This window comes from Notechis scutatus, chromosome 15 (assembly GCF_049901735.1).
Source record: "Notechis scutatus isolate UNSWTSFEM ecotype Mainland chromosome 15, rNotScu1.2, whole genome shotgun sequence".
Taxonomy (NCBI): domain Eukaryota; kingdom Metazoa; phylum Chordata; class Lepidosauria; order Squamata; family Elapidae; genus Notechis; species Notechis scutatus.
In genome coordinates, this window is record NC_142023.1 from 3,727,466 (window position 1) to 3,753,758 (window position 26,293).

The 26,293-nt window shown below is 46.9% G+C and overlaps 3 protein-coding genes and 1 long non-coding RNA gene across 6 annotated transcripts in view; 1 reads left to right on the forward strand and 3 right to left on the reverse strand.

Annotated features, from left to right (window-relative positions):
* Positions 1-26,293, reverse strand: part of TRUB2 (TruB pseudouridine synthase family member 2) — a 316,494-nt gene that overhangs the window by 168,102 nt on the left and 122,099 nt on the right. The gene's annotated exons all lie outside the window — the stretch shown is intronic.
* Positions 1,475-6,326, reverse strand: TOR2A (torsin family 2 member A). The gene is made up of 5 exons (XM_026689622.2): positions 6,012-6,326; positions 5,163-5,428; positions 3,846-4,021; positions 2,283-2,410; positions 1,475-2,061 (listed from the first exon to the last, which is right to left on the reverse strand). The coding sequence occupies exons 1-5, from the start codon at positions 6,175-6,177 to the stop codon at positions 1,754-1,756; spliced, it is 1,044 nt and encodes a 347-aa protein (XP_026545407.2). The 5' UTR covers positions 6,178-6,326; the 3' UTR covers positions 1,475-1,753.
* The window catches only part of SH2D3C (SH2 domain containing 3C), a 38,025-nt gene continuing 19,570 nt past the window's right edge, over positions 7,839-26,293 (reverse strand). For all 3 annotated transcript variants that reach the window (XM_026689620.2, XM_087944061.1, XM_087944062.1), the window contains 9 exons: positions 20,680-20,808; positions 18,906-19,354; positions 17,973-18,097; positions 15,878-16,449; positions 14,016-14,131; positions 13,610-13,781; positions 13,060-13,171; positions 11,997-12,203; positions 7,839-9,099 (listed from right to left, as the gene is read on the reverse strand). In XM_026689620.2, the coding sequence (XP_026545405.2) occupies positions 8,924-9,099; positions 11,997-12,203; positions 13,060-13,171; positions 13,610-13,781; positions 14,016-14,131; positions 15,878-16,449; positions 17,973-18,097; positions 18,906-19,354; positions 20,680-20,808 (2,058 nt within the window). In that variant the 3' untranslated portion in view covers positions 7,839-8,923. The remainder of the gene's footprint in view (positions 9,100-11,996; positions 12,204-13,059; positions 13,172-13,609; positions 13,782-14,015; positions 14,132-15,877; positions 16,450-17,972; positions 18,098-18,905; positions 19,355-20,679; positions 20,809-26,293) is intronic.
* LOC148129450 (uncharacterized) overlaps positions 20,954-26,293 on the forward strand; it is a 118,414-nt gene continuing 113,074 nt past the window's right edge. The window contains exon 1 of the long non-coding RNA XR_015745422.1: positions 20,954-21,078. This is a non-coding gene — a long non-coding RNA (uncharacterized LOC148129450). The remainder of the gene's footprint in view (positions 21,079-26,293) is intronic.

Here is a 26,293-nt window from a genome sequence, read left to right on the forward strand (position 1 = left end):
AATCAGGGCCCTTTCCTCCCCCATAAGCCATGCAACCCACGTTGCTCCCTTCTCTGTTCCTCCCTGCGTGCCCTAGGATGAAGAGGGGATGGGCCTGGGTCTTCCTCTGAACTCCCTCTCCCTTGTTCTACCTCTGTCCTGCTCTGCCCAGTCCCCAGTTTCCTCCACAGCCAACAGAGCCACACTCCCGCTCCCTGTCAGCCGTTTGTCTTCCTCCTCAGATTCAGACTCTGACAGGGGCATGACATCAGCACTAAACCCGAATGAAAAGGGGCCGTTGATATTTTTCTGCACGCAGCTCTTTTCTGAGACCTGCCCTCCTATGTTTCTCTAGAGAGGGTCCCAAATTTTTGTGGGCCATGGATTCGAAGCTGGCCAGCACGTCTCGCGATGGCATTAGTTTCACTCAGCCACCATATATTCCCGCGATTTAAAAAAAAGTAAAACACAAACATACTTCTCATCTTCCCTGCCTTTTAAAACTAAGCAGCACTCGCACAGAGTGGATTTCAATATATTATTCCGACTCTTTTAACTCTTCAGGTTGGCGTTCTGTTCTCGGCATCAAAAGGGATAGAAAAAAAGAAAGAGAAGAGAGATTTTTTGGGGGCTGGTGCGTTCTTGAAACCTCCGAGAAAAACAGGGTATCTCCTTGTTGATGTAAAGTCTTTTAAAAGTAGCTGTAACCTTTTAGCAAGAACCTGCATCTCAGTCGATCAAGTTCGGGTTAACACCACAGAGAAATTCCTTGGGAAAATGCCCTACCCCATCCCTGAATTAGAATAGTAAAATATACACCTTATGTCATGCCCCTGTTGAAATCTGATTCCAAGGGAGAGGTGGAACAGCTGACAGGGAGTGGGAGTGTGGCTTCAGTGGCTGTGGAGGAAACTGGGGGAGGGCACAGTCCAGCTGGGCATTCAGAGGAAGACCCAGGCCCGCCCCCCTTCATCCTAGGGCACACAGGGAGGAACGGTTAAGGGAGCAATGTGAGTTGCATGGTTTACGGGGGAGGAAAGGGCCCTGATCCCCTTCATTGGCTGCAGCTGGGAAGGCTGTTTAAAAGGGCAAACTGTGCATGGCAAAGTTGCTGGAAGCAAAGCGTGAAATTATTCTGGTTTGTCAAGTCTTATCTGAGTTCTGGCGTCCTCTCAAGTGTGTGTGTTTCGTTATCTTTTGATGTCTTCAATCCCTTATCCTGCCCTGTCTTATTAATTGCTGCAGTATGGTTTGTGTTGTTTTTTGTTTATAATTTATATGTACTTTGGGTTCGGACTGAATTTCTTCTGTTTAAAAACTCTTCTTGGGAGAGTTTTTTTTCTCCAGCTGATGATAACTGGACATTGGGGGGCCAAGTTGGAGGAATTAATGGGGCTTTACCTACTTTTGTGACTTGGTTGCTTTGGTGCCACGCCCCGGGTCATCCCACCTTATTGGATTTTTTTAAAAAACAGAAGAAATCACAGAATAATCCTTGACTTGAGAGGTAGGATTTTAAAAATCCGCAGAAAAACAGATTAATTCAACGGCGCTAAACCTGTAAAACATCCGAGAAACCCTGTTTTAAAACCCGACAAGATTCTCCACATCATGGATCACACAACCTTCTCTTTTTGAGTTCAAAAATGAAATCGATTCCAGGTCATTTTTAAGGGGAGGAAAATGTTTGATCAAGCCAGCATGCTTTTTCGAAAGGCCCGTCCTTAAGTCCTTCAGCTGACTTTTTCAAGACACAACAAGGGGTTTTCTTCCGTTAAAAGAAAGTTAAAAGTCCATTCTGGACCGAAAACGCCTGCCAAGAGGGTGGGTGGGTGGGGTCATAGGAAAACGACATGCGGGAAGACACCGTTTTGCATCCAGTGGCCGAGAATATTTTTTCCTCGTCGGGGAAGTAGGAAAAGTTGTCGGCCACGCCGTCCACGACCTCCGGGAGAGGGAGGAGACCCCGGCTGGCCATCTCGTTGACCACGCACTGCTTCACGTGGTGCCGTCGCAGCGGGAGGAAAGGCACAAAGGCGTCAATCAGGTTTTGCTCGTGGACCCCGGATCTCCAGAATCCGTCTGAAAGAGATGTGAAGAGGGACGAGTGTCAGGATTCCGGCAGTTACCCCCCAATTAAATCACGAGTCTCGAGCCAAACTTCCAAAACTTCCGAAGGATTTATTGGGAGTTAACATGCCAGCACTGCCTGGGTGTAGCCGACTCTGAAGCACATCATTCATTGTCACGCTGAAAGTTTCCCATCATTTCCCCCACCCCACCCCCGCCGCTAAGATACTCACTTTGGGGGTCTTTAGAAATGGCCTCCAGAATGGACGCTTCCAGGTCCTGACGACGGATCTCCTCGCGGTCTCTGCGGTCTCGCCAGAGCTCCAAAGCCACCTGGTTAATCTGTTCCGCGCCAGTATTGCTAGGACGGTCAGAGGAGAGCAGCAGAAAGTCAGCAGACTTTTCCTGCCCAGGTTTTACACCTGGGCAGGGAAAACACGAAGGTTACAAGCACAGATGAGGGGATACCTGGGCTCAAACACAATGAACTGTGAGAGGGACCTTGGGAGTCTCAGCGGACGATCCCTTAAAGATGAATTAGCCGCGTATCGTTAGTTAATAGATGAATGGATGGATGTTATGGAGCCTCCATGGGGCAGCGGTTAGAGTGCAGTACTGCAAGTTACTCCCACTGCAATTTGGCAGATCGAATCCCACCAGGCTCCAGGTTGACTCAGCCTTGCATCCTTCTGAGGTAGGTAAAATGTGGACCCAGATTGTTGAGGGGCAAGAGGCTGACTCTGTAAACTGCTTAGAGTGGGCTGTAAAAGCACTATAAAGCGGTATATAAGTCTAAAGGCTATTGCTATTCCCCTTCCTTCCTTCCCTCCCTCCCTCCCTTCCTTCCTCCCTCCCTCCTTCCTTCCTCCCTCCTCCTTCCTTCCTTCCTTCCCTCCCTCCCTCCTTCCTTCCTTCCTTCCCTCCTCCTTCCTTCCATCCTTCCCCTTCCCTCCCTCCCTCCCTCCTTCCTTCCCTCCCTCCTTCCTTCCTTTCCTTTCCTTCCTTCCTTCCTTCCCTCCCTCCTTCCTTCCTCCCTCCTTCCTCCTTTCCTTTCCTTTCCTTTCCTTTTCCTTCCCTCCCTCCCTCCCTCCCTCCTTCCTCCCTCTTTCCCCTCCCTCCCTCCCTCCTCCTTCCTCCTTCCTTCCTTCCTTCCTTCCCTCCCTCCTTCCTCCCTCCCTCCCTCCCCTCCTTCCTTCCTTCCTTCCTTCCTTCCTTCCTTCCTTCCTTCCTTCCTTCCTTCCTTCCTTCCTTCCTTCCCTTCCTGTGAAATCGTTAAAATTAAGTATTGCAAGCTAACACTGTCCACTGCCAGGAGTTCGATCCTGATGGGGCACAAGGTTGACTCAGCCTTCCATCCTTCCAAGGTGGGTAAAGTGAGGACCCAGATTGTTGGGGGGCAAATAGGCTGACTCTGTAAACCGCTTAGAGAGGGCTGGAAAGCACTGTGAAGCGGTATATAAGTCTAAGTTCTGTTGCTATTATTAGTTGAAGTGTATAATTATTGATTTTGACAAATTTGGAATTAATACTTATGATAAAGGAGAGAAGCAACCTGGAATGAAGGAGAAACTTCCTAACAGGGAGAACAATTAACCAATGGAACAGCTGTGGCTGCTCCATCCCTGGAGGTTTTTAAGAAGAGACTGGACAGCCACTTGTCTGAAATGGGATAGGGTCTCCTGCCTGAGCATGGGGTCGGACTAGAAGACCTCCAAGGTCCCTTTCCAGCTCTGTTCTGATTGATGGATTGACCTTTCCCTTATTTCCCCAACCTGGTGTCTAACCCCCTCGGTTACCTGATAAAGACGAAGATGGCTTTCCGGTAGTTGGTTCCAAAGACCACCCAGGAAGACCCTAGGAAGGGCAGGACCACGTCGATCAAGCCCGGCTGCAGATCCTCCATCTCGTCAAAGAGAAAAAGGGATCGGCTACACTGGGTGAGATTTCCCTGGATCCAGTTTTTGAGGTTCTCCTACGCAGAAGGGGAAAAAAGGAGGAGAAGGAGACGGAGAAGAAGAAGAAGAAGAGGAAGAGGAAGAGGAGGAGGAAGAGAAGGAAGAAGAAGAAGAAGAAGAAGAAGAAGAAGAAGAAGAAGAAGAAGAAGAAGAAGAAGAAGAAGAAGAAGAAGAAGAAGAAGAAGAGGGGGAGGAGGAGGAGGACAAGGAGAAGAGGAGGACGAGGAGAAGAAGAAGAGGAGGAGGAAGAATAGAAGAAGAGGAGGAGGACGAGGAGGAGGAGAAGAAGAGGAGGAGGAGGAAGAATAGAAGAAGAAGACGAGGAGAAGAGGAGGAGGAAAAGGAGGAGGAGGAAGAGGAATAGAAGAAGAGGAGGAGGAAGAGGAGAAGGAGGAGGGGAAGAAGAAGAAGAGGACGAGGAGGAGGAGGAGAAGAGGAGGAGGAATAGAAGAAAAGGAGGAGGAGGAGAAGAAGAAGAAGGACGAGGAGGAGAAGAAGAGGAGGAAGAGGAAGAAGAAGATGGGGAGGAGGAGGGGAAGAAGAAGAAGAAGAAGAAGAAGAAGAAGAAGAAGAAGAAGAAGAAGAAGAAGAAGAAGAAGAAGAAGAAGAAGAAGAAGAAGAAGAAGAAGAAGAAGAAGAAGAAGAAGAAGAAGAAGAAGAAGAAGAAGAAGAAGAAGAAGAAGAAGAAGAAGAAGAAGAAGAAGAAGAAGAAGAAGAAGAAGAAGAAGAAGATGATGATGATGATGATGATGGAAAAGGATTCCAAAAACAAAAAATTTGCCCTCACACTGCCCATCAGGATATAAGCAAAGCGGGGGACTCCAGATCCCATCATCCACACCCAGGGCAAGCTGCCCTGCAGTTCGATCTCTCTTCCAGTCCCACCTTCAAAGTTATTGGCAGGGCCTATCAAAGCAGCCCTTGACCTGCAACTTTTCGCAACTGCAGGTCGTTCCTCCGCTTACCACGGTTCATTTAGTGACCCGTTCAAACCTAAGCACGGCACCGAAAGAAGCCCCGTGTGACCGTTTCCCTCCCCGCCCCCCATGCTCAGCCAGGGATTCATATTTGTGACCGCGGCCCCTGGAAGCTAAAACGGAAAGCGTTTGCATGCCGTTTCGGGGGGGGGGGGAATGGACTCCCTCAGCCTCGGTTTACCTTGTATTGCTGGAGGTGGTCAGCGTGGGGGAAGTGAAGCAGTGGGGAGAAGCGGTGGACGTAAGGGGTACGGAGGCCCGTCCGGAAGAGGTGCTGGGCCAACAGGGAGCTCAGGTAGGTCTTCCCGGTGCCCGTCGAGCCGTGGAAGGAGAGGACCAGGGGCTTGGCGGGCTCCGGGTCCTGCACGAAGCTCTTCAGGCTTTGGATGACCAGCTGCCTAGCCACAGGCTGCCCTACAAGGCGCAGGGCTAACTCGCACTCGAGACCTGGAGGGGGGAAGACGAAGAAGGGGGTTGAGAAGGCCAAGGGCGTTCGCCTTCGTCTTAAAAAACTGAGGCAGGTCTGCATGGCATTCCCTTTTCAGGAAAAGACTGGGCTGACCTTTGTCCGAAACGGGTATAGGGTCTCCTGCTTGGGCAGGGGGTTGGACTAGATGACCTACACGGTCCCTTCCAACTCTGCTAATCTGTATATAATCTGTATAGCATGTCCCAAAGGGCATCTGCCAATGTCTCTTCGTGCTATTTCTGTGCCCCTAATGCCCCCCCTTTTCTCCCCTTACTGCCTAGTCCTGGGCTTTAAACCCCACCCCGCAAAGGGAGCCCATAAATCGAGCCACTTTGCATATCACAACAACCCTACAGGGTAGGACAGGTGCAATTGTAGAATGGTAATCTTCAAGCTTGATTTTTTTTTAAGTTGTTCTATTGGTTGCTATTCTATTAATCCCAGCCTACCTAGCAGGGCTGTTACTTGGATGTCCTAAACCCCTCCCCCCGTAGGATTCGAACTCGTCTCCCTGCGCCCCCCAGCGGCCGTTCCCACCACTGCACCCTTCTGCAGCCTCACCGGTTAAATCGGGCAAGAATTCGCATTCGCAGGACGCCGAGAGGCTGCAATGCCAGGAGCTCGGCCCCCAGGGGGCGCCCGAGAGCATCAACCCCGGCAGAGGCAGCAGCAGCAGCAGCCACAGTGTCAGCCGCGTTCCCGCGAAGGCGCCCCCGCCCCTCTCCATGCTGGTTTTTTCGCCCGCGAGAGGGTCGGGAAGCGCGCTCCCGCGGCCCCTCGTGCGGCGGCCCCGCTCCCGGCCTGCCCCGCGGCCCGGCTCGTAGGAGGGGGAGTGAATGAAATTCCCCGCTTCCGCCAGGCCGCTGAGCGAAGGGGCGGGGCTTCGCGGGGCGGGGCTTACAGGGGGAGGTATTTAAGGCTCCGCCTCCCCAACCGTCCCACTTTGTTTTTTCAAAAAAAGGGGCGGGAGTAAAATGGTTTATGAGGGGAAAAACGAAAAACTGGAAACAAATATATAAATATGAAAAAGCTGAAGCTTGAAGGGGGGGGAAGAAATTAAAATTTAAAAATATACGTTCTAAAGCAAAAAGGAAGAGAAAGGAGCTTGAAGGAAAAATTGGAAATTGGGGGAAAAATAATAGTTTTGGATGGCTGGGAATTAAAATTATTTTAAATTTATTTTAGGGGAGGGCAATAGAAGAGAAAAATCGGGTTTGGAGTAAAAAATAGTTAAGAAGGGAAATGGGGAAACATCAAGGGAAATGGGGAAAAAATATGAGAAGTTTGAGAAAATATTGAAATCTAGAAGAGGCAGGAGGTTGAAAGGCTGGAGAAAAAATGAATTTGAAAGCGAAAATGGCTTCATGAGAGGGTGGAGGAGAAGAATTGATTAAAAAAATGTAGACAAATGTGGAATTTATTTAGAGATGAAGGAGAAATAGTGGGAAAATGGATGAAAAATCAGCTTGAAAGTGCAATTCAGAAGCAAATGAAAGAGAAAAATAAGCTAAAGAGAGAAAATTTGGTGAAAATGTAAAGCTATGGAGGAAAAAGGGGCTGCTTGCACCAAAAATAAGCTGGGATTAAGACAAACCATGATCTTAAGAGAAGCCCTAAGAAATGCCAAATCAATTACTGCATGCCCAATAAAACTCATCTCTGATTTTTGTTCAGAAATTGGTGAATTTAGTATTAGAAATTAGTCAATTTCAACTTCATTAGTCAATTTCACAACTTCCTTGGAAATTTGTTTCAATTTGTAGTCACTTTCAGGCTTGGATTTTTCTGGTTAATTTCACTCTGTGGGGAGGAAAATAAACTTGTTGTTTGCTATTTTTTGCCAATTTTGAGCAGGTCTACTCGGGTAAAATAAGCTTTTGTTAATATCAACCAATCTTCACATTTTAAGGATAGCCTTTTGAAAGTTTCAAGTGGTTTTCTTCAAAGAATTTGAAAGCATGTTTTGTTTCTTTAAAAGAAGCAATGGCTGTTTTTGAGCTATTGCTAATTGAAATTTGGGTTTTAGAGAAGAAATTTACATTTTTCCAGTTGCATCCTATGTAGGTTTACTCAGAAGTCAGCTCCACTGGGTTTAAAGAAGGCTACTCTTTTTAAACTCCAGATTGGGAAGAAAGATAAATATTTTTTTAAAAAAAATTTTAGGACATCAAAAGGGTTTTGATGTCTAAAAAGGCAGGGCATGCAGTCATAAAACAACCCATCCTTGATCTTATTGGAGACAATTCTTTCCATGTGCCTAAATTGCATTTTCCAATCTGTTCTTGTTTAAAAAATGCACTGTTCCATTCTTCCTAAATAAATTTTATAGCTCATTTCAAAAAGACAAATGCAGCAGTAAGAAAGCATGTTTAAATCCACCATAAACCCTTTTTGAAGAAAAAAAGCATAAAACTTTATTGTATGCAAGAATTGAGGAAACACACTCCATTGTATCTGTACATTCATTTACAAGACCCAAAAGAACAATGTCAATTATTTACACATGAGATCTGAATACATATGTATATATATATATACGTACATATACACCCCGTATGGATTTTTTTTTAATTTACAAAACAACCCTCATTCCCTGCACCAAAATGAAGGGAAGCAAAAAAAATAAGAGGCTTTAAAAAAATAAAGGAATGTAACTTGGCATCAATGAAAGGACTGAAATTGGAGGCTTTGGGTATCTGGAAAGGAAGATGGCAGTGGCTTAACTTTACCTGATTTTTTAAATGTATTATTAAATTTATTTACTATCTTGTCATGGGGCTGCTCTGGGTGGCTTATGGTTGATGGGTTAAATTGGGTGTAGAATGAATGTTAGTGATGATAAAAGATGCCCATGAAAATAGAAAAGCTAAATTTTGGGGTTGTCTTGCTGTCTATGGGTGTGTCTTGTCACCCAGGTCCATCTGAGGTTTTGGGGAACTAAACAAACCCTGATCAGTCCCCCTGGATCCCCAAAGCTGATGGAAACAACTCTACTCCAATCATGGTGATGAAGAAGAGAACAGGGGAACCTCAAAGTAATGTAAGGAGCCAGGGAGAAGATTCCGGCACTTTTGATTTCAAACCCTACTGTGAGGCACCAAACCCAGACATGAAATTGGTTATGAATCAGTATTGAATTTTAACTCTGAAGTTTTGCCTCCCTTGTTGAACCACACTGCAGATCTTCAATACGAATCTGCATGGCTGATATCTAACATGCTTGGCCAGTGCATTCTCTTCCATGGTTTGCAAGACCAGCCATGGTCTCCTGGAGGAACTTAGTCGTTGTCAAGTTTTGCAGGAACAAAGTCAACCTAGTGATTGTCAGTATTTCATGCTGGAAAGGCCTTTTTTGTGGGGGCTCAGCTTGCTTCCCTTTCGGTCAAAGAGTCCCATTGCTTGAGATCCACTGCTGCCGGAAGGCAAGCTGCAGGCGCATTGGTTGCAACCTTGTTGCCCCCGTTGTTGTCCAGCTACAACTCGCTCGAACGCACTGCTGGCTCCAATTTGTGGGACAGGGCAGTGAGGACCTTGTTAAACTTCTCATAGCGTTCAATCTGGCTGCTTTCGGCCCCCCGACTCCCCCATAAGAGCCGGAGTTGAAATTCAGTACTAAAGACTTCCAAAAGCTCCACTTGTGGTTGGAACCCTGCAGGGAGACAAGAATACAATTTAAATCCTGCCCAACTAGACAAGTTTACATGTTTAGATTGTTTGTATACTTTCATCACCTAAATGTATGAGTAACCTCCGAAAAAAAGTCAACTTTATCTCTTCATACACAAGAAATCTAGCACGCTACTAGAGTGGGCTGAGTGATATAGGTAAGAGTATATATAGTTATTATCCTTGCTTCCCAAGATTTGAAGATTACCTTTGAAAATTAAAGAGACTAGGAGCAGGCCAACAATATTACTTTTGTTGTCTCTAGAAAGCGCCTGATTATCTTCTGATTATCAAGAAATCCCTTTGGGAATTCTTTTGAGCAAATTCATGCCCAGATGGACCTAATTTAAGCATTAAAATCTCCAAGCAATATAATTATGGATATATCATCTAGTATGACTTCTAAACATATCCAACAGTCAGGGATGTGTTTGGAGGAATGTATGCATTTACCAATATTAATTCAAATTCCTCATATCTAAATTTCACAGCTAAAAAATACGAAAACTGATCTTCATCATTTAGTTTCTCCCCTGCCAATGTAATTCTTGCTTGATAAAAAATACATAGTCCAACTAGACAGTTGCCCTTTGTTCTTTGTTTTTCGGGTGGGGGAAGTCCATTCCTGAAATAGCCCTGGATGGCTATTACATCAAATTTAGATAAGAAACGCACTAGTCCACTATCAACCACTTCCTTCCAGTCAGCTATGCTCCAAGTCACAATTTATATCTTTGGCATCCTTCGGTCTCAAGAGACTATGGTATCGTGTTCTGAAAAGAGGTCCTAAAACAGCATCTAGTATGGCTAAAAAGGCCAATTCAAGGTCTTTAGCCTCCAAGCTGAACGATCAGAGGTCAAGCTTTCCCAGCTGTTAATGTCCATTCCCAAGGCCTTTAGATCCCTCTTGCAGGTATCCTTATATATCACAGCTGTGGTCTCTCAGGCACTTTCCCTGCATTAATTCTCCATACAGGAGGTCTTTCTGAATCCGCCCATCAGCCATCCTTACAACATTCCCAAGCCCGCATAGATGTCGCTGTTTCAATGGTATATACATGCTAGAAATTCCAGCGGGTTCCAAGACTGCACTATTTGGAACTTTTGTCATGCCAGGAGATGCCAAGAATATATAGGAGACAGCGTATGTGAAACAATTTATATAGGACTCCTGAAAAGCAAGATATTCTGTCTTGGGTTGGTTGACTAGGGAATAAGGCTACCGAATATCAACTTGTTTTGGGAGCTGGATCAATATTGATTATACTTCCTGTGTAAGCGCAATTATTGTAAAGTTCAATACTCCTCCTCATAAGTTGTAAATTGTTGGTCTTTTTATCTTGATTGCTAGTATTTCCCCCGTATTTGTTCTAAGACTGGCATTCCTACTAATGAATGACTCTAATCATTATTATCTGGTTGTACTGGATGGTTAATTTGGACTTTCGCTGTTATATCCCACTGAGTATCTTTACTTTTTGCTTTGGAACTAGCATGCTGTCTCTTTTTATTTGTTGGGGATTTGCTTTCAGATACTGAGTTTGATAACAATTCCACAGAAGGGCAGCTAGAAGTGAGCAAGTGTTCAAACTTTCTATTGCATTCGTTACCGATTTCAACATTGAACTAATTATTCTGATTTTCTTTAAAATCAGCTCTTGATCTGCTGGGCAAAGGGTGACAAACTCATGGATTAATTCTTCCTCATCGTCCATAAATCATAACTTTCCGTTAAGTAAATCTAAATTCTCTTTTTTTACTATAATCAACTTCTTTCATCCTTGCTAATTGGGGAATTTTTTATTTGGCCATTAATGGTTTAGTATTTCCAAAGTTGGAATTGGCCTCTCTCACTGTCTTGGCTCTCTGCCCAGACTTTAGCACAAGCTGGATTTGGGTAGTATAAAACGCCCATATTGGCCGAATACAATATTTCCTTCGAAAGGTTTCAAGCCTGAACAACATCGATGGAAGAACAATAGGCCCAAAGGTTAACAATATTCTTTTACAACTATGTTTGTTGGGGAGTCAAGAAATCTGTGTTAGTTCATTAGAAGGCTTGACACTAAACTTGTTGTAAATAGAGCTTATGGCACTAATTAAGCTGATCGGTTGTGTGTGTGTGTGTGTCCTCACAACACAATGCAATAACCTGACTCAACTGTCACTGCTGAGGTCACACCCTACCCACTAACTAGAGTTTACACACCAAGACTGAGTCACAACCAAACCGTTTTGTAGTTTTAGGTATGGGGAAACAGCATCGAACTCCTAATGAAAGGATTTGCAATTTCCACGGGACGCTCTTCTATCTGGATGCCCTCTAGCGGCTAACAAGCATCTCTTCCAAACATTTTTTTCCTTTTCAAACTTTTTATAAATCTTTTCTCTGCCCGAAGCATCTCTATTTTACTGCTTCTCTGGGGGTCTGGCTGCAGCCATGCCCCGTCTTATTTCTCAGATGACCCCTTTTTTAGGCTAAGCTACAAAATCAAAGTTATTTATTCAATTTGTTGGCTACCCATCTTGCCACAAGATGACTTTGGGCCATAAATATATAAAAATCACATTAAAGTTAGCGATTGTGAAATCCCACTGAAATGATTACGGTTTTGAGACATTTTCTTACAGCCCCGAAAGCCAAACCTTTCCAGCGTCCACCTTGCAACGCTCCCTCTTTCTACAAAACGCCCCACATTTCGGTTATTTTTCCTCCTCCTCTAACAATGCGCAGGGTTTAGGTTATCTCTGGCTGCTTGAAAGAGCCCAGCTACCACTTCTATGATTTCTCCCCTACGTTCTCCCCCTCCACCTGCTCAGCGCCCTGTTCCTCTGCGGCCTGCAGTCTGAATTCCCACGCATCTCCCACACATCGCATACCTTGCAGCTTCACCTCTGCGTTGGTGTGGTACAGTCCCCCATGGTGAGCCACCATGCGCGCTGCCTCCAGGTGGGCCATAACTACCTCCACACCATTATCCAGGTTCTCCCAGGGTTCAGGGTGGTCTGGCAGTGCCGTGTCTCTCTCCAGAAGAGTAATGAGAGGCACGATGTGAGGGAAGGTGGTGTTAGATAAGGGTGGTCCTTCTGGAAGGAGAAAGAGATGGGGTTGTCCAAGCAACATAGCAGCTCTTCAGGGCCAGCTTCCCCCATGCGAGCTGTTTCTCAAATTTTTGGAGAGTCTTTGGGATGAAAAAACATGTGTGTGCTAGCTTTCTTTGGATTGTCTCCTCCTGGTCAGGGATCCTCTGTAATACTGGCTTGGAGGCAACCTTTGAAGAAGGTTTTGGGGAGGGATGCACATTCTGCCTTTATTTATTAAATTTTTATGCCACCCATCTTCCCTATAAAGGGGATTCTGGGCGCCTTACAAAACAAGTAGAAAACAAGTATTAAAATTACACCAATTAGGATTTTAAAGCTATACTTAAACCAGAACTAAAGAGATGGACAGAATGGGGATGAGATCTTCTTAAAACTTCTACTTACTTATTGATCTAAGAGGCTACAAATTCTCCTCTTCAGATACAAATGTTTCTTGTTTCCTAAATTGTTCCCAATTGCAACTTTTCCCCAAATTTATAAATTAAGGGCTATATTAGTGACTCCTAAAGCCATTGGTTGCTAGACAAAAAAAAGGGAAGATTCTGATCATTTCATTTCAACTGACCGAGCTCTGGAAGATACCTCAATTGCATTTCCACCCCACTTTCTCCACTGTGAATTAAAGGCTGCCCTTATTTTATAAAACAAAAGCTTTAATTGATCATCAAAAACGGGGGTGGGGGGGTGGGATGCATGTGCGTGGACACAACTAAGAGGCACAGTGAGGAAGTGTAAAACTTCTGCTCCTTGCAGATAAATTCTTGAACTCCTTAAAGAAATGGAACGCGCTCATCAAGCTTGTGTGCAAAATCCGTACACAAAAGGCTGCCCGGCTCACCTTTTCCTTCATTGAGGCTCTTTAAAAATGGCTTCAGCTTCTTCTCGTACAGAATGGCACCCTCGGTGTAACGCTGGCGTAAAACCGTCCAGGTTTGCTCCAGGCGGGAGATCTGAAGGGCGAAAGAATAAGGGGAAATAGCAGCCACTTGTGGGGTCAGCGACACTAACCTGGCAAGGCACAACGATGCCTCTGGTCCAGGGGAGGCAAAAGCCCAACCCAGCAGAAGGCATTTGAGGAGGGTGGCAGGCTGTGAGTTTGATCCTAGGTAGAGGCAAAGATTTCTCTCTCTGGACACGATAAGTATATATCTGCCGGACATAACTCCGTATTGGCAACAGGAAGGGCATCCAGCCAGTAAACACTCAGCTCCATTCAGTTGCCTAAATTCCACCCGGCAAGGGATTACGGGGTCATTAAAAAATGATGATGACTTAAGTCAAGACTAGGCAGAGCTTCTCTAAGATGTTCCCAGATTTTTTTACTCTGGGTCTCCATTAGATTTCCACCTTCTTGTGAAGCTTCCCTCCCTGGTGGCCCTGACAGATACCTGGGTCATTTCCAGCGCGTTCATCACGGCAGCAAAACTGTACATGTTGCCCATGGTGCTCTTCAGCTCGGCCGCCAGCTGAATGGTCTTGTGGAGAAGAGAGGCCCGCTCCTCCATGCTGCCTGTGCATCCCAAAATATCCACCGCGATCATGATGGTCATGGTGTGGAACCTAAGACGTAACGGGAAGAAGCCACCGTCAGGTTTCGTTAGCGGCCTTGGCTGGATTCTGTGCCGCGAGATGTGTTCAAGGGCTTTGAGGTACTGAGGACTAGAAACTTGCAAGCAAGCTCCCTTCCAATGGCCAAATTCTCCATCTAAGAAGGCGGCAACAAACTTTGCAGATCTGCCCCACCCTCCCTTCTCCATCGCCTCTCACCTCTTTTTTTGCTTTGTCAGCGCTTACCTTTCCAACAAATCCAGCCGAAGTTGATGTCCGTGGGGCAGGGTGAGCAGCTCCATCCCCGAGCTGACTCCCATGAGCCTCTGCATCTCCTTGGTAACCCCCAGTATCCTAGCAACCTGCAACAAAGAGGATGAAGTGGGTTTAATCTCCCCGGTCCTTGGATGGAGAGAAGGGGAAACCTCCGCAAAGAACAGTGGAAAACGGGAGTCCTAATGACTGCGATACATTCACTTTCCCATCTCGCCTTTCCATGCTTTTCATACTGCCAGGAGGACCCGCCCTGAGCTGTCAAGTCAAATTGTATGGAGAAAAAAATGGCTTCAGGGGAAAAAAAAAAGGGGAATCAAAATTTATTTTGCAAGGCATGCTCTGTTCTATTGACCCAAATCAGAGTCTCTATGCACTTTTAAGGATTCCCCAACACAATTGCACTGATCCTTCTGAAGTTTATCGCCTCTATTCCTGCCCCTTTTGTCTTTCTGTGTGCTGAAAGTAAATTTGCAGGCCACAAATTGTGGATTGGACAGGCTGGGGGAAAAAAAATATTGCTCCTTCCTTTTTTCTCTTTGCAACCTTGGCAATTGCACCCCCTGTTTGGAATGTCTTCCTCCGTCAGGAAAGTTTACACCTCTCTCCCATCATACAAAACTCCACATGACTCAACGTTTCACGGTTCAATTAAAAACATGGTCTCATCTTGTAACCTTTGAAGAAGGCATCGCTACGCGAAATAAATGACATCACTAGCACTGCAAAGTCTTAAGGGAAGCAGAGACCCCAGGAGACAATCCTGCTAAATGAATCTCCCTCCAATCTGACGCCCTTCATATCTCTTGGAGATTCGGTTAATGTTTCTTTGCCGGCAACAGGAAGATTGAGAAGGAGAGAAGGACATTTAAATGGACTTTATGACAGATTTATTATCCCCACCCCTTGACTCACGAGAGCCTTACACGGAGAAAGCCATCACAATCAACAAAAATATCTGTATAAAAATCTAAAAAGAGAACCGAACCACCTCCAAGTGCTATTGTCCAGCATTAACACTTCTCCCTGCTAAATGCTTTTCAGAAGAAGAAAAAACTTCACTGTTTTCCTAAATAAAAATGAGGTGGGGATGAAACTGATTTTGGGGGGCACAATGGGGAAGGAGACCCTACAATAAAGGTTATCCCCTCCACATTTTTTGGAAGATTGATTTATCTGGAGCAATCTACCCTGGGCAGATAGAGATCCCAAAAGACAATCCTCAATTATCTTTCTCTGCTTTGCCAACAAGTTGGGCTGAAAGAGAATAACCCAAAGACACCCAGCTCTATGGGAGAACTGGAACTCCCAACACCCCCAGTTTCTAACCAGGACCTTAACCTCTACAGCTTCCCTTTTTTTATTCCTAACCTACTTTCCAAGCACACTTGGATCTGATTAAAGAAAAGACCAGGAGACAAGAGATGGGCAAAAAAAAAACACACCACCAAACACAGATTCGGTTCCCATCAACCAATGCTTGAAGTAAAAAAAAAATAACGCTTGGGAGAGATGGCTGAACGAAAACTACAGAGACCTGGCTTCAAACCAGATCAAAAGAGAGATTCTTTAAAAAAAATAATGGTAAACTATTTCTTATCTGGCCTAGATTTGCCCTCTTGCTGGGATCGTGCACTCCCTTCTCTCGTGGATTCCCACCCCCCCCCGAGCGGGGCTGAATTGGACTTTTCTGCTGATGTGCACATCGCACCATCTCCCCACGGAGAGGCGACCAATAATCTGACCGTTATCGGCTGTGAAAAGGACCCAACTGGAGCATCCCATTTCTTATCAAGCAACCTTAAAACCCTCCTGCTGTCCTCCCCTCCCCGTACCAGGCAATCCACGTGGGTGATATGTTTGGCGAGAGTCCTCGCGTCCCCTTCGGCCAGCAGCTCCTTGATCTTCTTCAGCACCATCATTTCCAAAGGCTTGTTTTCCCCCGGAATAAGCAAGGAGTGGAACAGGGCGGGGTTGAACGAGGATGTCCTTTCCACCACCGGGACCACAAAACCCACCATGTCCTGCTCCGGCCTCTTTCTGGACCCTGCTTCTCCTTCAGAGCCGTTCAGGACAAATCCTCGCTGACATTCGTCCCCCTTTAGTCTTTCCACATAGCTCTTGGTTGGCATCACTTTGTTGTCAGGCGTTGGCCTATCCCACTGGACCGGGGATGGCGGGTGGAGTTGGCAGTAATGTCCTGAATCTGGATCGCTGTAACTGCTGGCGGATGGAGAAGGGGACGCCCGCGAGCATCCGTGGGAAGGAGTTGAGTGGGGGCTGTCTGACAGCTCACTCTTACTGCCGTTCCCTTGGCATAGCTGCGGCTCGCTAGAGCGTCGGATGACCGGGGACGACGGGGTGGCACTGTTGCCAGCTTGGCTCGCTTGTGGTTTGAGGCGAGTAACTGCAAAAAAATAAAGGAAGCAGAAAAGCTTGTGTCATGCCCCTTTGAGGAGGAAGATGAACAGCTGACCGGGAGCGGGGGTGTGGCTCCGCTGGCTGTGGAGGAAACTGGGGAAGGGCAAAGTCAGGCTGAGCAGAGCAGGCAAGAGGTAGAACAAGGGAGAGGGGGATTCAGAGGAAGACCCCTCTTCATCCTAGGGCACGCAGGGAAGAACGGAGAAGAGAGCAACGTGGGTTGCATGGCTTACGAGGGAGGAAAAGGCCCTGATTCCCTTCACAAGGCACACCTGCGGATGGAGTTTAAAGAATAGGCAGATGGGAGGTGGGGTTCTTGGGAACAAACACTGAGTTCACCTAGTGTTGGCTGCTGTTATCTGTGTTCCTGGCATCCTCCCAACTGGTTTCATTTACTGCAGTGTTACTTCACTTCTGGAACTCCTTATCTGGCCCTGACAGATTTATTACCTTATCTTGCCTTGTTGGATTTATAGTTTAAAGTTTTCTGTTTACACTGTTTGAATTGGAATATCTGCAGCCAAAGGCTGTTGCAGGTGCATGGGAGAGTTTTTCTCCAGACCGGAAGGTAACCGGAACATTGGGGGAAAAGTTGGAGCTAATAAGGGGACCCAGACTTATTCTCTGACTGTGCTGCTTTTGTGCCACGCCCCGGGTCATCACAGTTCGTTTGTCCCACAGGTTGAATATTTTGCAGGCCCTCAACCTGCAGGAACGGCTCAGCATGACATTGTGCAACGTTTTGGAAAGGAGTGGATGCATGTGAAATTGAAATGCACATTGTTGCCCTGGGAGGGGGCAGGGCTTTGTGACCGTGATGATGTGAGCTAGCAGTGGCATTGCTACTAGGTGACTACACTTAGTAGTTTTGAGAATTAGGACTCTTCAAAAAGATGAAGTTACAATTGTTATATCTTCATAAGAGCGGATGGCCATTACAATTTATTTCATCACCCTCTTCTCCCTTATGCTGAAATACTCTGCCTGCGTCTTTAAAACAAGAGGCTTATCTGGGTCAGAGCAAACCTGGAGGCTGCATTCTCACAAGCTTAAAAAAAACAACAACTGAACTTCGGCTAGAATCTTTGTGGTTCAGCATCCTTGCAAGCACGCAGCTGACCGGCTGTGTTTGTAGTCAGACGGACCGCTTTCTGCATGGTGGAGCAACAGGAGGAAAATAACAAAACAGGTGTTGCAACATTGCAGGCCCCCAAATTTCTTGCCTGCAAGATCACAAACATAAGCATGAAAGGGTTGAGGTTGTGTCATGCTGTCCACAGCACGTATATCTTGTCGTTAGAGGCAGATTCCCGTAGTTGGATGTGTGATACAAACCCAGAAAATTCAGGAATCTGATGAAGGGTATTACGCAGTCACAGCTACTGCGTTTTGAAACTCCCTCGACTCTTTGAAACCTCTTATTTTATGGTTGTTAAAAACATACGCGCAGGGTTTAAATAAATGCACACAGCCCACTGTTTTTGCCCCCTTAGGGCAATGCCCTCTTACCAGTGCTATAAGCTGGAGTGGCTGGGGTCTCGGAGATGGGCGACATCGGGGAGTGGAGGTCCTGAATTTGATCCACGCTGACGGCGCAGTTCCGAATGATGTCCCGGTGATGCGGCAAGGAGACGCTAAAGGAGGAAGAAATTCAAACGGGTGAAAATCCCCCATGCCCCAAAGAACTGAGTAGCATGGGAACCCAATGCATGAAACCAAAGCTTTGACAAGTAGCTTCGGGGGGGGGGGAAAAAAGGCTATATAGAAACCTAGAAAACCCCATTTCCTTGAAAAACTTAACCCCTTCAGTTGGGGCTGGAGTAAACCTCATGAGCTATGGTGGCACAGTGGTTAGAGTGCAGTACTTGCAGCTACTTCTGCTGCCTGCCAGCTGCAATTTGGCAGATCGAATCCCGTCAGGCTCAAGGTTGACTCAGCCTTCCATCCTTCCAAGGTGGATAAAATGAGGACCCAGATTGTTGGGGGGCAAGAGGCTGGCTCTGTAAACCGCTTAGAGAGGGCTGTGGAGCACTGCGAAGTGGTATATAAGTCTAAGGGCTATACCTATCCCATCCCACCCCATCCATCCATCCCTTCGCCTGCTGTGGTGGCACAGTGGTCAGAATTCAGTACTGCAGCCTAATTCTGCCCACTGCCAGGGGTTCAATCCTGACCGGCTCAAGGTTGACTCAGCCTTCCGTGGTTGGTAAAATGAGGACCCAGATGGTTGTGGGGAGAGGGTGATAGGCTGACTCTGTAAGCCCCTTGGAGAGGGCTGGAAAGCCCTGTGAAGCATTACATAAGTGCTAGTGTTATTATTGCTATTGCAAAACTGAAGATTCGTCCCTGCAATTTGCTCAATTCCCCCTTCTGGGATGTGGGCGCAAGGGAACTGCCCTCCTCCAAGAACGGAGTTCTTTTCCGAGACATTTTTTTTTTTACCTGGTAGGACACCCGTCGCTCCTGGTGATCTTGTCGGCGGTCAGCCCGTCCGTCATGGTGATGCTCCTCCTTTTGATGTGCCCGCCTTTGTGGCCCGAGTGGCTGTGGGAGCTGCTGTGCTTCCCGTGGGAGAGGGCGTAGCTGGCCTCCAGGTAGCGCAGCGGGAAGGTGCGGTTGATGGGGCAGTAGAAGATGGCGTTGCTCTGTTCCGAGATAGGCTTACGGTTCCCGACGTAGAAGCGCACCAAGGCCGGGACGTTGTCGAAACTCTCCTGCTCGAAGAGGTACTGGATGTGGGTGCGCCCTTCGCCGGATTTCACCATCACCTTGTTGATCTTGAAGTGGAGGGGTTCGTTCCGCCAGCGGCAAGTCAGCACATAATCACCCAGGCTGGTGAGCGAGTCGCGGATCAAAAAATCCCCGTTCCTCTGCACCAGGCTTTCTGACACCTGGAGAGAAAAAAATATATATATGAATAAACTAGCTCGATACTCACGCTTCGCTATGAAACTATGCGGTCGGACTTAGTTTTTGGGGAGGAAAATAAGGGGAAAAATTCTGCCTCTGCCTACCAGCATCCATCAGTATTCATCTGGCTAGCGTCCTGTCAGTGTGTGAGAGAGTTGAGGGTTGTTTGGAAACTGAAACAGTATTTGCTGTGTGAGCAAGGAGACAGCAAGGAGCCCGGGCGTAGCTTAGCTCAACTGTTCTGTACTAAAGCTGCTTGGTGCTGCTGTGAAACTAAAACTGAAACTGAAACTCTTCTCTGCTTGTGTTTTGACTTTGGAAGAGATTTCTTTTCAGGTGGGGAGGGGGAGTAGAACTCCTTAGCATCAGAGCGTGTTAATAATAATAATATAGGAAATACTCTAAATGCTCTGATGGTCATTTCGAAAAATCCTTTCTTTGCGAGCCCCTAGAAACCAAAAGGAAGATATGTGCCAAATTTCACGTTTGTAGGCTTTACGGTTCTGGAGATTTTGTGATGCGTGAGTAGTCTTTTGCTTTTATATATATATATATATAAATAAAATAATCAATCCAGATGGGGATGTGAAGAGGCTGAGCTCTGCTGTGCCCTGCTTGGAAAACTGCCCTACGTGCTCAGAATCGCTTTGGGGAGATACGTAACAACTTGATGAATAGTTAGAAATACAAATGAATGAGTAAATTAAAATAATAATAATAATAATAATAATAATAATAATAATAAATAACAACAATAATAATCCAGTGTTAGGGTTTTATCCAAGGAACCTAGCTAGCACTATTTAGTCTTCCGAGTGCCAGGACATGGCTGCAAAGATTGCAGCATGGCCTCTGAGCATCTGCAGGGGATATAAGAAGCCTGGCCCTGCGCTGGAGAGGAAGCAGGAAAAAAGAAGCATTTGGTACATATTACTTTGGCTTTGGAAACATTGAAAAGTGCCTGTCCCTGGATACCTGCTTCCAATATTGAGGTGCGTCCTAGGTTGCCCCAAGAATGTAGAGGGTCCCTCTGGGGCCCCATTCTGGACCCTTTCCTCTCCAGAGAGTTTTTACTTTACCTTGCCTTCCTCACACAATTATTTTCTCCGTACAAGAAGGCGATGCAGTCATTTATGTACATGTTCCTATCCTGCAGAGTTAACTACGTGTTCCTCCATGCCTCCACCCATCCAAGACACCCAGGCTGAGGGACTCCAGCCCCCCCAAAAAACGATTCTTCTTCATTGATCAACCCAGCTTCCAATCCCATGTTGGTCATGTTGCGCTCTTGGCCAGAAGGTCTCACCTCCCGGGGGATGCGGCCGTGATACCAGGCATGGCTCCTCAAGTCGGAGCTGCTGAGTTTCAGCTCTTCTTCCAACTCCTTGTGAAGCTTCTCTGGCGAGGAGTCAAGGATGTACTTCTCCTTGGAGAACTGTGGGGAAGAAGAAGAAGAAGAAGAAGAAGAAGAAGAAGGAGAAGGAAGAGGAGGAGGAGGAGGAGGAGGAGGGGAGGAGGAGGAGGAGGAGGAGGAGGAGGAGGAGGAGGAGGAGGAGGAGGAGGGGAGGAGGAGGGGGAGGAGGAGGAGGAGGAGGAGGAGGAGGAGGAGAGAAGAAGAAGAAGAAGAAGAAGAAGAAGAAGAAGAAGAAGAAGAAGAAGAAGAAGAAGAAGAAGAAGAAGAAGAAGAAGAAGAAGAAAAGGACTTGTCAGAGTGCGTACAGTGTGGCTATGTGAGACAACCCAGGAGTAAATACATCACACAGAGGTTTCTAATAATAAATATAGTGGTTTCGTCTACAAAGACTACATACATACAAGTGCTAGGCAGAGGTCAAACAATCAGTCAGCAGCTACAGCCAGGAAGGACACAAGAGAGAGAGGGAGGGAAGGAGGGAGGAGAAAGATAAAGAGGAGAAAGAGAGGGGAGAGAGAAAGAAAGAGGAGAGAAAAGGGAGAGAGAGAGAAGGAGAAAGAGAAAGGAAGAGAGAGAAAAGGTGTGAGAGACCAACAGGACCTCTCTTACAATACAGCCTCTTAAAATAATAGCAATCAAATCATCCTGCTGACTCATTACTACCATTGCATCATCATCATCACAGCACTACAGCATTAAAGCACTTGGCCAGCTATTAAATCATCATTACCCTGACAGGACTTTTCAGTCAATCACCAACCACCCCCAAATGAAAGGGAGAGCTTTGAAGTCGGACCAACCCTGAAGCGATACTTTTGTGGCCTCCCCAAATAGAAACTTTTGAAGAAAAAGGATTGATGTTTTAACTAAAAAGGTGGAGTAGGAAAAAAAGAACAGGACAAGCAGATTGATTCCTCAAAGCCAGCCTGATCAGACAGCCCATTTATTTTTGAAAGGCAAAACCAGAGTAACGAGTAACTTGGTTTGTTCTCGGGACCACCATGCCAGCTTAACTTCAACGATACAAACCACGTTTTTTTGTTTTTGTTTTTAAATTTCTGAGGCAGAAAACCAGGTTGTGCCGAGCTCTTTCACGGCCGCAAACTCATCGGAAGCGGCAAACACAAACAGCAGACCGACAGTGCCACTTCTCCCAGCCTTCAGTTCAGCGATGCCTGAATTCGCACCCACGGGGTTGCCCGTGCTTCCCAGCAAACTGGGAAGGCAGCCAAAAAGGAAACGGGGCCTGTTGGCTGACATGAGTTGCTGAAGTGGTTTCAAGGGCGGCGAATGGCCGGTTGGCAGCAGATGTTCAGCGGCAGAGATCCGCTCGATTGTCCAGGGCACGATTGGTGCACGTTTGGAGCCCGTGGCTGGCAGCTGAAGCCTCGGACCAGTCTCTTCCGAAGGCCGCTGTCACCCTTGCCTCCACCATAACCCTCCTGCGGGGATGCAATCACCTTTCTGCTTCTCCGAGCACGGAGCGGGTTATTTGGGGAGACACTGATGTGGTCTGAGCATCTCCAGAGAGATGGAGGATAGCCAACGCTTTGCCGGCAGGCAAACCCAGCAGGTTACCACAGACACACACACACACACCTTCCACCTTGCTGGACCAATTATTGCAGCAGCTGCTTCCCCTCCAGATCGTGGAGAGCCAGGGGCAAACCCAGTGCAGAAAAAAAGCAGGAACCTGCTCCTATCTGAGGAGGGGGTCTTGATTGACAGCCAATCTTGAAGTTAAGCCTCATTTCTGCCTTGCTGCAGCTAAAAAAAGTCTAGCCACCATTTTCTGCCCTAAATTTTTTTCCCCTTTTTCGGCTGCTAGCCAGGGGTACTTTTTAAAACAGCCTCTGTGGTTTTAGCTTTTCTGAATTGTAGTTTTTTTAAATTATATATATATATATATATATATATATATATATATATATATATATATATATATATATATATATATATATATATATATAATCATTGCAGTTGAATTTTGCTCACAACGTTATCATCGTTTTTCACTGCACATGGATTTAGAGATGGGTGCCACCCTTACGCTGTGAAGGTGTGTGTGTGTGTGTGGGGGGGGTGTTAGCACTGTTGAAATAAGCCAAACTAATATTTGGCTCGAAGGACAGGTCCTGAAACTCGAAACCCACAACCTCAGGAGGACCATTTCTATTGTACAACAAGAATTCAACAGCACAACTTCCAACTGGTTTAAAAGGAGAAACTGGGCAGGGGATGACATCACTCAAAAGAAAGCGTTTTAACTGTTTGCCACCCGGCGCTCTGCTTTCTCTCACCGTTTCCTGGCTCGCCATCTTCCTACCAATCAGCCAACCCAGCCAACAAACTGGGCAGACTTCTTGTGTGCCCGCAGAACAAAATCCCCAACCTGTTTGCCAACAAATTGCGCCACAGGCAGGTGCGCGCAAACGGTTATTTCATAGGCACGAGGATACATTTACAAAGACGCGGGAAATTAACACCATCCCGACAGGGGGAAGGCAAGACACCGCCAAGTCCCTTCCGAGTTTCTCGGTGCTCCGATTACCTAGTCAATTGAGTGCATTCAGCTGAAAAAAAAAAAACCACGAAGTTGAGCCTCGCAGCCAAGAGACCGGGAGGGAGGGAGGGAGGGAGAGAGAGAGAGAATGAATGCTGAGCATCGCATAATTCTTCCCCTTCTATTTTTTTCTGCTGCTCTGGTCACTGTGGTGAAGTCTTTTAAGACGGGTCGCCAACCTTTTGGACCTCAGGGACAACCAAACTCATAATTTTAAATCTCAGCGAACCAGAGACCCTGGGAAAATCCCCCAAAAAGTCTGAAGGAAAATTCCTCACCCTGTTTTCCTACCGATCGATCATCCTTTATTTGGGAATCGCAGGATACCATCTCCAGCTCCGTTCTCAGGGGAGGAGAGAGAGACTTTTGGCTTTATGCAAGGAAAGCAGCAGAAGCTGCAAAAGTCTTTCTTTCTCTCCCCCCAAACTCCGCCAGGAATAAATCTTGGTGAGACTTGTCACGCCGGCGCAGCCTCTTGGAGCAGGAGGCCTTGCAGGGTCCCAAAGACTCATTTCTGGCAGAGTTTGGGGTAGAGAAAGAAAGACTTTGGCTGCTTTCCTTGTGTGCAGCCAAAAGCAGAAGAAGAAAGAAGTGGAAAGAAGCATCCCGGTGGCCAGGTGAGGCATGTGGGGCAAACCCCCCCACCACTCTGCCCTTTCCCCTCTGCCCTCACTACCTCGTGTTGTTTGCAATGCAAGCGACGCAAGCCATGTGTTCCCGCCGGCCCTGTGGGCGGTGCAGCCTTGTGTTCCTGCGCTGCCTGGATTAATTGCTTTGGGGCTGACATTTCTTTGTGGACCACCAAAATTTTCTCGTGGACCACCTGTGGTCCCCGCCCACTGGTTGGCGACCACTGCTTTAAGATGCTAGACCAGACCAGGAACTGCACAAGCCAATTTAAACTCACCCTGGACTCTGGAAGGCTTTGGAGCAATTATTATCACTGTCCAAGCTACTTGGCAGACCCTACACCCATCCCTAATCACTGCGGATGAAAATGTGCGCACTTTGTGACATTGGCACTACAAGCTCAATCAATCAGAATAGAGTGGAAAAGGACCTTGGAGATCTTTCGGTCCAATCTCCCTGCTCAAAAAGGAAACCCCGTAGCCATGATGGCAAACCAATGGTACGCGTGCCGACAGTGGCACGCAGAGACATCTCTCTGGGCACACCAACCATCGCCTGTTGCCCTTCCGGGTTCTGGCACATGCATGTGTGCTGGCCAGCTGATCTTTGCATGTGCACGCATGCCAGAAACTGGAAGACTGGGTGGCTGGTGCACATGTGCGTGCCGGAAACCGGAGGCTCAGCTCTTCCAGTGTCCGGTGCTCTCCCGTGTGTGCACGCTCCTGTTTCGGCACTTGGTGCCAAAAAGGTTCGCCAACAGTGCCCTATAATATTTTCAGACAAATGGTTTGTCCAATCTCTTCTTAAAACCTCCAATGGTGGAACTTCTGGATTCAAACCGTTCCACTGATTAATTGTTCTGACTGTCAGGAAATCACTCCTTAGTTCTACATTGCTTCTCTCCTTGCTTAGTTTACATTCATTGCTTCTTCTCCTGCCTTCTGGTGCTTTGGATAATAAGCTGACCCCCTTTTGTTTGTGGCAGCCCCTCAAATATTGCAAGACTATCATATCATCCCTATTCCTTCTTTTCATTAATAGCAACAGCACTTAGACTTCTATACCGCTTCATAGTGCCTTACAGCCCTCTCTAAGCAGTTTTACAGTCAGCACATTGCCCCCAACCATCTGGGTCCTCTTTTTACCAACCTCGGAAGGACAGAAGGCTGAGTGAATTGAGTTAAACTAAACATGCCCAGTTCCTGCAACCGTTCTTCCTATGTTTTAGCCTCCAGCCCCCTAATCATCTTGGTTGCTCTTCTCTGCGCCCTTTCTAGAGTCTCCACATCTTTTTTTATATCGTGGCAACCTAAACTGAGTGCAAGTAATGCCAACTGCGGCCTTATCCAGGCATTATAAAGCAGTACCAACATTTCAAGGGATGATTGCTGTATTTTGTATTCCTGGCGCAAATGGGTAAAGGACGGATTTCATCAGGGCGTCTGTGCCATCGCTGCCCCTGTGGGGAGTCGTTATGCAGGGGGGGAGAGAAACAGGAGGAAGAAATGTCAGAGTCGTGGGGGAACGCTTTAACAAGCCGGCTCTCTTCCGCGAAGGGTTAAATCCCCTCTGTAGGCGATGCCTGGCTGGGGTAATGAATAATAATGACAGATTTAGATAGGAAACCTTCTTGCATGAAGATGAGTTTTGCCTTGCTGGCCAACACCTGAGCCTTAAGCATACAATCCCACCCTCTCCATTTCTCCCCAGCTCTCCAGGGAAAGAGGAGACAATGATGTCATGTCTCAGCTCCATGGGGCCTAACTGCCTTTGACCCAGGCCCAAAGGAGGAGGAGGAGGGGGGACCACCAGGGGCGAGGGGGGGTCAAATTCCCTTTGATTAAATTGCTCCAAAGGAAGTTCAGCTAGAAAAACAGGGCTTGTGGGCATCTATCCCAAATATCTCTCTTTCTCTCTCTCTTTCTCTCCCTCCCTCCCTCTCCTTCTCCCTCTCTCTCCATCCCTTCCCTTCCTCTAAATGCTGCATCTCTTCCCCGGCTTCCCATTGGCTGCCAATGATGTAATTGTTTCAAAGACCGGCTGCGCTGCCATTGGCGGGCAGAGATGCTGCTGTCAGCTGAAACACCCCCCCCACCCACACACACACATACACACCCCAAGTCATTCACACAGAGTTCATCAAGGCGGGCAACCAGACACACATCTGACATGCGCAAAGAACAGGTGGAGAGCCAAAGTGTTGTGGGGAAGACGTGGTTGGGCAACGGCTCCCCAAGGTGTCGCTCCAGACAGGTACAATCCATGTCTGGAAGGATCCAGTTTAGGAAAAGCTCCAATAAATCTATTAGTCCA

Bases quoted from the DNA above. Each gene is read 5' to 3' on its own strand.
- TOR2A (XM_026689622.2), bottom strand. From the start codon at position 6,177: ATGGAGAGGGGCGGGGGCGCCTTCGCGGGAACGCGGCTGACACTGTGG. The intron at 2,411-3,845 runs GTAACCGAGGGG...TGACCGTCCTAG, and splicing joins GCCATCTTCGTCTTTATCAG to CAATACTGGCGCGGAACAGA. The intron at 2,062-2,282 runs GTGAGTATCTTA...CATCTCTTTCAG, and splicing joins CATTTCTAAAGACCCCCAAA to ACGGATTCTGGAGATCCGGG.